The 12,718-nt window shown below is 42.6% G+C and overlaps 1 protein-coding gene across 1 annotated transcript in view; it reads right to left on the bottom strand.

The window, feature by feature from the left end:
- Nucleotides 1–12,718, bottom strand: part of shprh (SNF2 histone linker PHD RING helicase) — a 22,030-nt gene continuing 9,312 nt past the window's right edge. The window contains exons 10-30 of the mRNA XM_037695035.1: nt 11,837–12,088; nt 11,077–11,155; nt 10,808–10,971; nt 10,411–10,667; nt 9,208–9,329; nt 8,897–8,985; nt 7,872–7,964; nt 7,664–7,771; nt 7,108–7,250; nt 6,258–6,431; nt 5,766–5,828; nt 5,455–5,680; nt 4,326–4,463; nt 3,929–4,030; nt 3,766–3,837; nt 2,793–2,981; nt 2,607–2,699; nt 2,321–2,407; nt 1,192–1,370; nt 522–602; nt 1–425 (exon numbers count right to left, since the gene is read on the bottom strand). Of these exons, the coding sequence (XP_037550963.1) occupies nt 329–425; nt 522–602; nt 1,192–1,370; nt 2,321–2,407; nt 2,607–2,699; nt 2,793–2,981; nt 3,766–3,837; nt 3,929–4,030; nt 4,326–4,463; nt 5,455–5,680; nt 5,766–5,828; nt 6,258–6,431; nt 7,108–7,250; nt 7,664–7,771; nt 7,872–7,964; nt 8,897–8,985; nt 9,208–9,329; nt 10,411–10,667; nt 10,808–10,971; nt 11,077–11,155; nt 11,837–12,088 (2,808 nt within the window). The 3' untranslated portion in view covers nt 1–328. The remainder of the gene's footprint in view (nt 426–521; nt 603–1,191; nt 1,371–2,320; nt 2,408–2,606; nt 2,700–2,792; nt 2,982–3,765; nt 3,838–3,928; nt 4,031–4,325; nt 4,464–5,454; nt 5,681–5,765; nt 5,829–6,257; nt 6,432–7,107; nt 7,251–7,663; nt 7,772–7,871; nt 7,965–8,896; nt 8,986–9,207; nt 9,330–10,410; nt 10,668–10,807; nt 10,972–11,076; nt 11,156–11,836; nt 12,089–12,718) is intronic.

The following is a 12,718-nucleotide window of genomic DNA, read 5'->3' as shown; positions in this document are numbered from 1 at the left end:
GGCCGTCAGTTGAATAGCCCTGGATCGCAGTATTTTAATTCCATTGTCCATTAAAGTTGTACATGAATGCACAATGTCAGTTCAGATTAACACCGTACAGTGTAACGTGAAGATTAAACGTTGCTGAAAGTGACTGACAGAATATCCATAACGAGAGACGACATCTGCAGCAAAAGCTTCCACTTGGACCAAAAACACGTTAAATGTTGTCAGTGATTAGCTAAAAATATTCTTCTGGAAATGCTTAAAAAAAACGGAATGTGCAAAATCAGAGTGCTTCCATCACCACCGTGCACAAGTCTTCAGCCGACGTCGCTGTAGGGGCAGGTCACTCCAGAGGTTCGGCGTCGTCCGTGAACAGATCGGCCAGGTCTGCGACGGTCAGCACGGCTGCCTCCGAGTGCTTCATCGTTCTGCTGCTGTGGCTGGAAGCAAAAACAACGAAGCATTCAGGTTCTCGCGTCTTGTAGCCGTTCGATGTTACAGAAAAGAGTCAAAAATGGAGTTTACTCCAAACAAACCTCTTTTCGGCCGTCTTCAGCATCGCTTGCATTCTCTCCTCGATTGTGGACTTGATGAGGAACCTGTGGACAAACGTTGGCCTGGTGGACACAGGAAGCTCAGGTCAAACTGCAGGTAACGTTGCGTCTAACGCTAAAACGTCTTTCTTCAACATCCTGAGACCCTGCGTCCTCACATGAGGACAGTGATGTTTTAGAGATCTGCTGATCATAGAAAGCTGAAGTTTTAAGAGTAATTGGGACCTTCCGACTCCCATTTGCACAGAAAAATATAAAATGCTGCAGTAAACCTACTGTCCTCATATGTGGACAGTCCTGAGGGAACGAGGACTTCTGGCATCCAATATTGACTTCCAGCCTCGTCCTTCAAGCTCAGAGTTTTTCCATTTTTAAATATTTTAATATGAACTGTAGATTGTAGGATATTAAAAGTCCTCCCATTTTTCAGATGAGACATGTCGTTTTGAATTTGCTCCACTAGTCGCAGGTGCAGTCTTTTGCAAACGAATGAACCTCTGCCCATCTCTACTTCTGAAAGAGTCACTCGCTCTAAAAGCTTGTTTTAATCCCCTGTACTTTTTATTTATAACATATAAATTGAGGAGTTTCTACTGTTTTGTAATAGTGGCTGCACCTTGCACGCTGGATCGAGCGGCTTCCTGACACTTACTTGGTTTGTCCGATCCGATGGACCCGGCCTATCGCCTGGAGCTCATGAGCCGGGTTGAGGATCGGTTCTACCAGCAACACGTGCGTGGCTTCGATGATGTTCAGCCCGTTAGAGCCCGTGTGGAGAGGAAGGAGAAGGATGTTGATCTTCTCTTCATACTTGAAACAACTAAGATTCTCCTAAAAAGTAAATAAATAAATAAATAATCAGTTATACACACATTCATATCACGGCTAAATTCATACAGGAACATTAAAAAAACGATCCAGAGCAATAGACCTTAATTGGTAGACATTTGATTCAGCTAAAAACAAACAGGTTGTTTAGTTTTTAAATTGTTTTTCACAATTAATGTCACAGACGCCTCTGTGTTGTTTAGCTGCAATGCATTCTGGGTCAGCGACGTAGGCAGGTTGCTCTTGTCCAGCTTAAAGGTTAATTTTGCACAACGTCTAAAGTTCAGCTCTTTCAATCTGAACTGGAGCACGTGGTCCATGGACAGAGAGGATGCAGGAATGATGAAGACTGAACAGAAGAAGAGAAAAAATAGGTTTTAGATTTAGGATTTTAATTTTTTCTATGTTTGGACATGTCCAGAGGAGGGACAGTGGTTTGGAAACGTCCAGAGGGACAGTGGGTATATTGGTAGAAGGATGTTAGAAATGTAGTTGCCAGGAAAAAGACAAAGAGGAGACATATGGATGCAGTTAGAGAGGACATGGAGGTAGGTGGAGTGAGGACAGAGTGAGGAGAGTGAGATGGACGAGGATGACTCGCTGTGAAGAAGAAGATATACACATATAGTATATATGGTGGTGGCCATCTTGGATTTTGATGTGGCAACCCAATTTTTGAGGAACCTTCCTGATGCCTAAACGCAGCCACACACCAAAGAAGAAGTTCGCCCGCTGCTCTTATTTGTCTTCATCCAGCTCTCAACCTTCAGGGACAGTCGGACGAACGAATGGACGGATAAACATAGGGTATTTCCAACGCCTTCGTTTCGCTCCGTGATGGAAACATTAAATATGTACAACTTGTTTAGCAGATTAGGAAAATAGCAGCAAATTAAGGGCAACATGTGCAAGAAGCTGGAGGTCTCTTTAAAATAGAGCACGAAAAGTCAAACCTGAAACTTGTGAATTCCGTTGATTTGTGAAAACTCCATGTTATTGTCGAGCAGGGCCTTGGCGATGATGTCCAGAACGCTCTGCCACTGTTCCAAAAGGAAAGGAAATTAGGTCAGACACAAACTTGTGCCAAAGGAAGACCCTACGAGGTTTGGGCGATAACAGCTAATGATTATATAAACAAAACAAATCTATTAGTTTACTTTGTTTCAGAGGCTTGGTTTGACCGTCAATGTGTCGCAGTGATAATTAACTCTGTTGCACGGCAGAGAAGTTTAAATTTACCGTGGAAAAGACGAGACACTTGGCACCGCGGTCGGTCGTTTGAATCCTCTTGAGTGTTCTGACGACGGCTTCCACTTTAGTAGAGTGGCTGCCCTGAAACAAACAGAGGTGATCAACATGCGTTAAATCATCTTAAAAGTCCTGAAATCATCCTCTCGTGAGAGGCTGTGTGAAGCCAAAGCTGACCTTGACTGGTATGTCCTGGTCCTGGCTGGACGACTGAGTGGTGAACACGTAGGAGATTTCTGTGTGCGATGTCGTCTGCCGACAAATGGCACATTTAATGGCTCTCCGTCTGCAGCCCACGCTGTACTGCTCCAAAATGATGGCGATGCACTCGTTACAGAAGCAGTGGCCACAAGTCAGCACTGCCCACTGGAGACGAGGGGACAACAACTATTATATTACCTAAAATATGCAGGTTTCTATCTAACTATTCAATACAGTTTATTTCTATTGCACCAAGTCACAACACAAGTCATCTCAGGCCTCTGAACAGAAACATTCACAGACATAAAAGTAAAAAAACATATTTCTAAAACAAACTTTTGTTTTCACGGTTGAAGGTAATATATACAGAACAGTGTAGACATCCTGATGCTGCTCAATAATCCAGTTATAAAAATACAACAAGGTTCAGTCAGGCCCTCTGACGGTTTCTGTTTGTTGAAACGTTTCGTCTTTTATCCAAAAGACTTCATCAGTCCGAGGAGGAACAGGAGGAAGATGAACACAGAGATCAGTGACTTTTCTTGGTAGCTAATATATATATATATATATATATATTAATCAGCTGTGTTACAGGCATTGTTCAGAGAAAAACATGTACTGTACGCAATTAATTAAAAGTTTAAAAAATCTTTCTGTGTAAATATTTCATTACAACATGGACACCAGCGGCGTATACATGTACAATTAAAAACAAAAAATATTTAGTGTGCGCAGCTTATAGTCGAGTGCGCTCAACAGTCCAAAAAGTACGGTAGTAATTTTACAAAAATACAAACTTTTCCTAAAGAAAAATACTCTGTGCTATTTTTAAACTCTCGTATCTTTCAGTTTTTCTAAAATAGTCAAAGCCGTTATGAGCAGTCTGAAATCTAAAACTGCAGCAAGAAAATAAAACACCGGAGATGTGACATTTACAACCAACACTCACCTCCTGCCCCAGGGGTCTGGCACAGATGGGACATGGCTCCGGGTTCAGTCCTCCAGTAGACTTGTTCTGGGACTAAACACAACTATGGTTTAACTGGACTGTGCAGAACAGTTTAACATCTAAACATGATGTGGTTTATAGTTCCTGCCTTATTTAAAATCACCTTCTCCAGATTAGTTAAATACAGAAACTGTCCGAGTTTTTTCTGCAGTTGCGACTTGGCCACAGCCTGATCGTTCAGGAGTTTGACTCTGTTCTGCTCCACCTGAGAGCAACACAACCCAAAGACAGAATGCATTAAAATCAATTAAAGCAAAATGTTACATTCGTGGAAACCTTTAAACCAAAAGAACCAAAGCACCAAATGTTAGACCAGCGACAAATGAAATCTCTACTCTCTCAAGGTGACCTATGGCAGACTCTGGCTCTATCATATTGATATTAAAGGGTTAAATATGACCCACAGAGTCCATGCTTTAATGGGTTACACCAAATAGATTTAACCAAAAGAGTGTAAACATCTCATTAACAATGAAAATATGTAATTTTTTAAAACCCACTTCATGTGGCTCTATGATATGCAGCAGTTTGGGCTTTGGCTCGTCAGGCAGACGAACTCGCAGCCTCTCGGTGGCCATGCCCAACTCATCGATGGCCGACACGTGGTTACGCAGCACCATCCAGTATTCATGCAGCACCTGCAAGGAGATAATCCCAGCTTAAATTCCATATTCCAGACAGGAAAATGGGAAGCAATGCATAATACAGCCCAGTACTTACTGGGTAGGTACCTGGAACTTACCAGGTATGTAGATTGTTACATACGGTACATGTGCTTGGTACTGACAAGGTGAGTATCCAGTACTTACCAGTAAGTACTAGAGACTTAAGGAGTAAGTAAATACTGGTTTGTAGCCTGTAGGTACCATATAAGACATCAACATAACTTGAAACAGGACTGTCAACCAGTAGGAGTGCCCCCTAGTGGCAGGCTGCAGTATAATTTCTAAGTTTTGACCCTTCATATAATAGGGAACTTTCCAGACTAAAAATAAAAAACATCTAAGTATTTGGTAAGTACAGTTAAGTATCAGATATGTGCAGGGTAAGAAGTGACTTTTAATACAGCCCAGTACTCATATTTATATTTAAGTACCTCTGAAAGATACCATTAGATACTAGGAATGTACCCTGTAAGTACAAGGTCACGTTACTTCATAAAACAGTCAGTCCTTCACAGAAAGCCTGTAAGTACCTTCCTAGATAGCTGGTCAGTATCACATACATACCCTATAGGTACAGGGTAACGAGTACATTTACAGTACAGACCAGTTCCCATAAGCACTGTGTAAGAACCAGTTTAAGTACCCAGAAGGTGCCAGGTACCTGGTAAGTACATGTAACAAATTACTTCATAATACAACTCAGTACCTCTAGGTATTTTGTCAAGTACCCCGTAGGTACCTGGTAATGTTCAGGTAAGAATACGTAGCAAGTATGAAAAGTACTGTGCTGTACTGTGTATTTCTATCATAATAAATAATAAAAATTGAGAAATGCTTATAAACATATGCAACGTACAAACATACCCCTCAGAGCAACAAAACAAGTAAACAAAGAATATATTTGTTGTGTAAATTTTCCACCTTAAGAGTTCGTGTAAAATAAATGTAATCCAGATGTTTGCACCTTGTACTCCTTCTTCCAGTTTTCAAACAGCTCCATGAAAATGTTTCCCTCCTCCACCAGCTCCGGGTCGATGCGCCTCACTTTAGCAAAAGACAGGATCGCTTTCAGAGTCCGCTCCGTCTCGCTGGCTGCCCACAGGCCGCGGCTGGTGGTGGGGAGACGGTCGTCCACCAGACCCTCTTCATCCTCAATCATTTCTTCAAAGATGGCCGTCTGACCCTTCACCCTGCCAAACACGTTCCCCCGTCAGTCCAAACTAGCTAAAAACGTTATTGATGGTCAGAAACATGTAAAAAAAACGTATTACTTACGTGTGAGCAAACAGTTTGGACTCATAATCAGTGAAAAGTTCATCTGCTTTGCAAAACACACAACTGCAATTAGAGAAGAGACGTTCGTTAAAGTACCGCATGACTGACAAGATACGTCTTTTTATTCAAACCCCATCTATCCATCTATACGTCTGTCAATATATATTAAATATTTGTGTTATATGCAAATAAAATAAACTTCATTAAAACTGATTTGTACAAATGCCATTTATTTGCAGCAAGAATAGCTTTGGTCCCAATACTGAACCCTGGAGAACACCAGAACACCACAAGTATTGCGAAACCATTTTGAACAAATGTTCATAAACTGTTACTTGCTGTTTTCATTAAACATTAAAGGCTGCACTGTTACAATAAATAAACTTGTTTCGGAACTGCCATCATGAATAAAGCTGCGCTCAGATGTTGGACCTTCAGTGTTGGAATCAGACCTTCTGTCAGAGATGGTCCTCTGAAACGATGACTGCTTACTTGTTGAGCGGCAGACGCATGGGCCTGAGGTGGCAAACGGTGGCTTCTTCTATGACTTTCTTCGACGCCGGACCCTCGAGACTCTTCACCGCATCTCGCACAGTCTTTTGAGATTTCATCAGCTCTTGTGTTTGTGTGGTGAGCAGATACTGCAGACCGCTGGCGTCACGGAACCTGCAAGAAATGTGGTTTTAGTTAAACCAGCCACCAGAGAGAACAAGCCCGTGTATTTCTGGTGCTGGTCCCACACCTGGGTGAATGAATGGAGAGGGGTGTGTCAAGAAAGGCATCCCATATGAAACGTTGTTGCTAAAACGATACGCAACTTTGTACAAATGGATGAATTAAGTTGATGAGTCACACAATGAAAACTGGCAGAGTGATGGAAGCTAGACTTAGAGAAGAGATGATTATTTGTGAGCACCAAAGATGCTTTGAGGATGTTGGTGTTCATGAGGAATTAGAAAAGACATATAACAAAGATGATGAATTAGTTTTAAAAGTAGTCACATACTGATATATATATAGAGAGAGATATAGATATACTGTAGATATAGATAATAATAATTATTTTTTTCCCCTAGCAGTTTTTCAACAAGAAGAATAACCCAAAACACTTTTGAAGTTTTACCTGTGCAGTACACAAAGTTAACTTCTTTTCCTTGTGGAAAGACTTCAGGAAAAGTATATGTTTAATTTTGTGTATCTTACTGTACCCACACAAACCTTCTTGTACGTTTGTGTGACTACTTTTGAGACTGATGAACCTTCATACATGACAGGGTACGGAGGTTTAGAGACGGTGACGTCAGCACTGATAGTTGTTAGCCGTCAGGACAAGGTGTCTTACTTGTCTGCCATGGAGAGCTTGTTGGGCTGCTGCTTGTAGCTGCAGGTCAGCTCGTTCTGGACGCGGGACACCAGGTCATCGTCAGTGGAGCAGCGGATCGCCGTCTGGATAACTTCCAGCCACCACGGAGACTTAAAGTTGACCTGAAGAACCAAAAGAGAACTGTTTTTATGTAATCATTTAAAGCATGTATACAAACAGGTGTACATTTGTGGGTGGGCAGACAGACAGACAGACAGACAGACAGGCAGGCAGGCAGGCAGACAGAGAGAGACAGACAGACAGAGAGAGAGACAGACAGACAGACAGAAACACAAACAGACAAAGACAGACGAACAGACAGACAGAAAGACAGAGACACAAACAGAGACACAAACAGACAGACAGACAGACAGAAACACAGACAGACAGAAACACAGACAGACAGACAGAAACACAGACATACAGACAGACAGGCTTCTGCCTTTTGTCAGCAGGTGATAAAACATTCTTAACTTCTTTACAGCGATAATGTTTTATCAGATACACTTTCCCCTGAAAGTTAAGGAGGTTTTACGTTTTTCTTCAGCTCCCTGATGTTCTGCAGGACCGGCTGCAGGGCCTGGTGAGCGTCAGCAACCTCAGAGTCGTATTTGGTCATGTAGTGCTGCCGCAGCTGCTCAGCCTGCATGCAGAGGATTAGAACAACAAAACAGCACGTCTACGAATAAATTACACACAATATTACATTTCCACACGGACACACTGACATGAAGGATGTTTACCTCTTCACTGAGTCGATCGTCTCGCAGTGTTGGAGGAATCCCAGGATGCTTTGCGCTCAGAAGTTCCATTAAGTTATGGGTGGCATGAAGCCGCTGTTTTATCAAAAAGCAAAAATATAAATAGAAATAATTTCCACATCTTAAAAACATGTCAGTATTTAATCTGTTATAGTAAAAATCATTTGGAAGATGCTGAAGACAAAAGGATGATAGTTTTCTCATGTCTATGTGTGCACGCATTACCCTAGATTTTTGTTTGTTTGTTAGCAAAATATCACATGAACCATTGTAGAAACTTTAATATAACTTCCAGAAAGTAATAACTGGGTGTACGTCTACATCCTATTACATGTTGGAGTGAAACAGGTCAAGATGGCTGCCCCACTTAATCAGCGTTAGCGAACACAAAACTTGAGCTAACTTGGGCAGATTTACAGATACTGAGCTAACCCAACAATGTTCAGTCAGGTCATCCGGAGAGTTTCTTTTTTTTAACCTGGATGATTGAGCATGAACTTTGATGTCTTGAATCACTTTGGCTGTGGCAGATTGGGAGGAGTCGACGGGGGAGAGGACAACCCCCAGAAATCATCTTATCACCAGCAAACCAGTTGGTCCACTGTTGGAGTGTAGTGGGAAAACGGTTTGTTTGTGACTCCTCAGACAGAAGAAGCCCTTCGGATGGAGGGTGAAACGTCTCTCTCAAAAAAAAAAAAGAAACTGTCCAGATGACCTGACTGAACAATGTTAGATTTTTTTACGTGGATGACTGAACATGAACCTTGATAAATTGAGCTAACGTTGAAGGTGGTAGTTGTGGAGCATCATCTCCAACACAGGGAGCTGAACGTAGTTTAAAATGCGTGACCAAAGCAGACATAATTCTGTCTCTTCTCATTATAATATGATGTTTGTTTAAAACTTTCAACATTTAAGGAATGTCAGGCCTTGAAGTTCTTTTATTCTCTCGAGCTAAGAGCAGCTACGTTTAGAAATGACAGGTGAATGTAAACGAGTTTGTTTACCTGTAATGAATCAGTTTTCAGCCGGTCTTTGTGTTCCTCTGATGAACGCAGCACTTCTCTGTACATCTCTGCCGCCTCTACAAACTCACCTGCAGGCAGGAAGTAAAAGACAGACTCTTCATGTCGTGTGGAGTTAATGAGAGGGGCAGTAAATATAAGCTCCGTACGGTAAAAACACAGATCATCGAGATGCACTCCAACAACAACGCATCGGCACAAAATGTGTTGGTGAGATCATGTTGGGTCTTTTGTTTGAACTCGTGGGAAATAAGGAGCGGAGGGAGCACATGCAAAGAAGACAGGGTTCCTACCTCTGATGATGTGAATCCCCGCCAAGCCGTTGAGCGCACACACCAATTGTCTGTGAGCTTCTTCACACTCCACTCGACATTTCTTCTGCAGGGACTTGAGAAGCTCCTCCATCGTCATGGTGCTGGAAGAAGAGGAACCATAAGTGCAAATTACACCGAATGAGTGAGCTTTAAATAAACAGAATAAGAAATAAAGTAACACAACTGAAGGCTGTAATGAAGACAAAAACTACTGCAGTCTATTACCTTTACAGCTAATACTCTGTTAGCTACAAAGCTGGAATGTTAACAAGAAAACTTTACATTTTGTGTCAAAATGTAAAATGATGAGTGAAGAATCACTAAACCAGGAAGCTGAACCTGAATACAGAAGTTACAAATATTAAACGTTATATCACACTATCGTCACTGAAGGATTTGAATAGTGAATGTTTGTAGTTTTCAATATGAGTGTTTTTCTGGACTGGACTTGAACAGGGAACGTAAATCAACCTAAATGTTTGTGATATTCAAGATATTCAAGTGGGTTGAGCTGAACTTTGGAGAACAGAGCAAGTTTCTGTTTCTTGTCCGAGGCAGCGAAAATGATGGATCCTGATGAGCGGTGGGAGCAATTTTATCCACAAGGTGCAGTGGCAGAGCCAGGGGGTGGCCAATGGTGGCCTTGGACACCATAGATTTATCTTTGGCCACCCCAATCATCTGAGAAAACTGTACTTTTAAACAATAAAAAACGAGAAAGCATAGCTTCCTCAAATGAAAGGGGTGGCCAGTTCTCTCACACACACACACATGTGCACACGCACACACGTATGATGGTGGCCGTCTTGAATTTTAAAATGGCAACCCCATAAAAAAACAAAAAAAACAACAACTTTATTCCACCTGGATGCAGCCTCACACAAAAAAGGAAGCTGGTCTGTTGCTTACTTTTTAAGTTATGCAGCTCAAAGGGTTTACACCAATATGACGGCCATCTTGGATTTTGACGTGGCAAAAGGAACCTTATTTCATGTCTAGAACCTGCTCCACATTAAAATGGAAGGTGACACCTCACTTGATTTTCAGGTTATCGTGCTCAGAACACACACAGATGGACAGAGGGTGTTTCCAGTTCCCCCTCCTCGCTCCGCGGCGAGGAACAACAAAAGTATGAACAGTGACGGCTCAGCTGCCTTCAGCAATGACTTAACTGTTGTGCACCTTTTCTGTAGAGGCAGGAACTCCCCCCTCACAGCCTGCGGGTGGCAGCAGGCCTGGCGCAGCCTCAGCAGCGGGTAAAGGATGGTGTTGACGGTACGGCGGTCAAGGCTGCCGAGTTTCAGGCTCCAGTCTGAGATTTTCCTGAGTTTGACCAAAGCGTCCTGGGAGCAGACCTCATGCTGGCGGTGGTAGAAGTGGCCTTCGACGGGAGAAAAACGCAGCCAGTGCACCTCTTCTGTCTGAGGGGGAATTTGTATCTAAAGAGGGAAAAATGAGAAAGAAAACACACAAAACGAGTTTAATTTCTTCAAAGTTTACATGAAAGCACTTCGTTTTCAGTATAAATCTTCATTAAAAGTTGCATACTTTATATTTGTGGTTGACCACAAACAGATACCTGGTCAATGACGTCTTTTTTAGCTGACCTCCATAATATCTGAGCAATCACGTTGTAGAGAGCTTCTGTGTTTCCACGGCGATACGGGCGGTAAAGCAGCTGGTCCCACCAGTGTTTGACCCAGTACGGGTCAACTCCAAGGAAAAGGACAAGGCCATACAAGTCTATAAAACACCATCGCTTCAGAATGAAACGTTTAGGCTCAGATTTCTATCAGTCTATAGTTTTAGGAAGTTCTGAAAAGCTATTTTTAGACAAATAAATAATACCTTCCAAGCCTCTTTGGACAGGAGTACCGCTGACACACCAGCGGTTGACAGATGCAAGACGCAGAGCCATTTCTGCAGCCTGATGACAAAAAAAAAACAGAGCTCCATTAAAGGACATGAACTGAGTATGACGTGCCTTGTACGTCCGAGTTTTAAAATAAGATCATCTACAGGTGAGAAGAGACATTTGGTCCAGTCTTGAAATGAAGAACACCTGATGCACCTTCTCGTGTGATGTGTTGGTGAATGAATGTGAATCAAACACCACGCTCAAGTGAGCGCAGCCATATTTGTTTTAGTAAGGACCGACTCCAAACGGTAATCAGTTGTAGATGTACATCCAATAATTACTTTCTGATACTTTCACTGCAATCCTTTTAATGGTTCACATATTTTGTCAACAGTACAGACGAGCAATCACACATGTGCACATCTGCTTATACTCTTATCCTTATCAGGATGTTGTACTGACTTCCATCCATTCTGCAATCTAACCCTAACCTAAACTCAATTCACACCTTAGCCCTAAAGCCCAAAAATAAGTTCCACCACGCTAGGACCTAGCATTGCTCTCCATAAGAACTACTTGTTCTAACCAGGTAGGCGGTTCCAGAAAATGTATTCAAATGTAACAAAACCAAAGTATACACATACAAAGACGTGCAAAATCAATCTGCCTTCAGCCAGCAGGTGTAAATACAGACAAATATGAACAAACTAAACAGACAGCATCATGGGAAATGGATGTCCTCTGACTGACCTTGGCGGTGGGACACTCAACCATCTGAGCCTCGTCCAGACAGATGCGCCACCACTCCACGGCCACCAGAGGACTGGGCACAGCCATGTAGCGCTTCTGGTTGCGAAAGCGTCGCCCATCTTTGCTGTTGCTGTGGGGAATGTCCACGTAGTTGAGCTCCGAGCGAAGAACGTCGTAGGTGGTGATGACCACATCCTGCTCCGCGAGCATCCGGGGCTGGATGAAGCCATGTTTCTTCACGCCCTGGTAAACCTGAAAGGAAGGAAGTCCAACTTTATTTATATAGCACCTGACAAAGTGTTTATAAGATGAAAACAGAAAAACGAGTGGTGCACCCATGTCCCCCACGGCAGAGGGATTAGTTTTTGTGATGAGTGTTTTTCTGGACAGGAGTTTGACGTGGCAACACGGGAACCTTTCTTACGCCTGGATGCAGCCACTCACCAAAGGAGAAGTTGGCATATTGCTTATTTTTCAAGTTATCCAACTCAAAAGATTTACATTTATGGTGGCAGCCATCTTGGATTTTGACGTGGCAACCCAGTTTTCAAAAGAAGCTTTTATTACTCCTACAACAGCTACTCTCCAAAATGGACGTCGATATCTCACTCGTTTTTTAAGTTATTATGCGGGACGCACGGTGGCTCAGTTGGTAGAGCTACCGCCTCTCAGCGAGAAGGTCGCCAGCTCAAATCCCGACCGGGGACCTTTCTGGGTGGAGTTTGCATGTTTTCTTCATGCTGCGTGAGTTTACTCCGGTTTCTTCCCCACAGACCAAAAACATGCATGTTAGGCTGATTCTCTAAACTGTCCCTAGAATGGTTGTCTCGTTTGTGTGTCCCTGTGATGGACTGGAGACCTGTCCAGGTGTCCCTGTGATGG

This window comes from Nematolebias whitei, chromosome 21, assembly GCF_014905685.2.
Source record: "Nematolebias whitei isolate Nwh7 chromosome 21, NemWhi1, whole genome shotgun sequence".
NCBI classification, from domain to species: Eukaryota; Metazoa; Chordata; class Actinopteri; order Cyprinodontiformes; family Rivulidae; genus Nematolebias; species Nematolebias whitei.
This window is presented reverse-complemented; position numbering and strand designations above follow the sequence as displayed.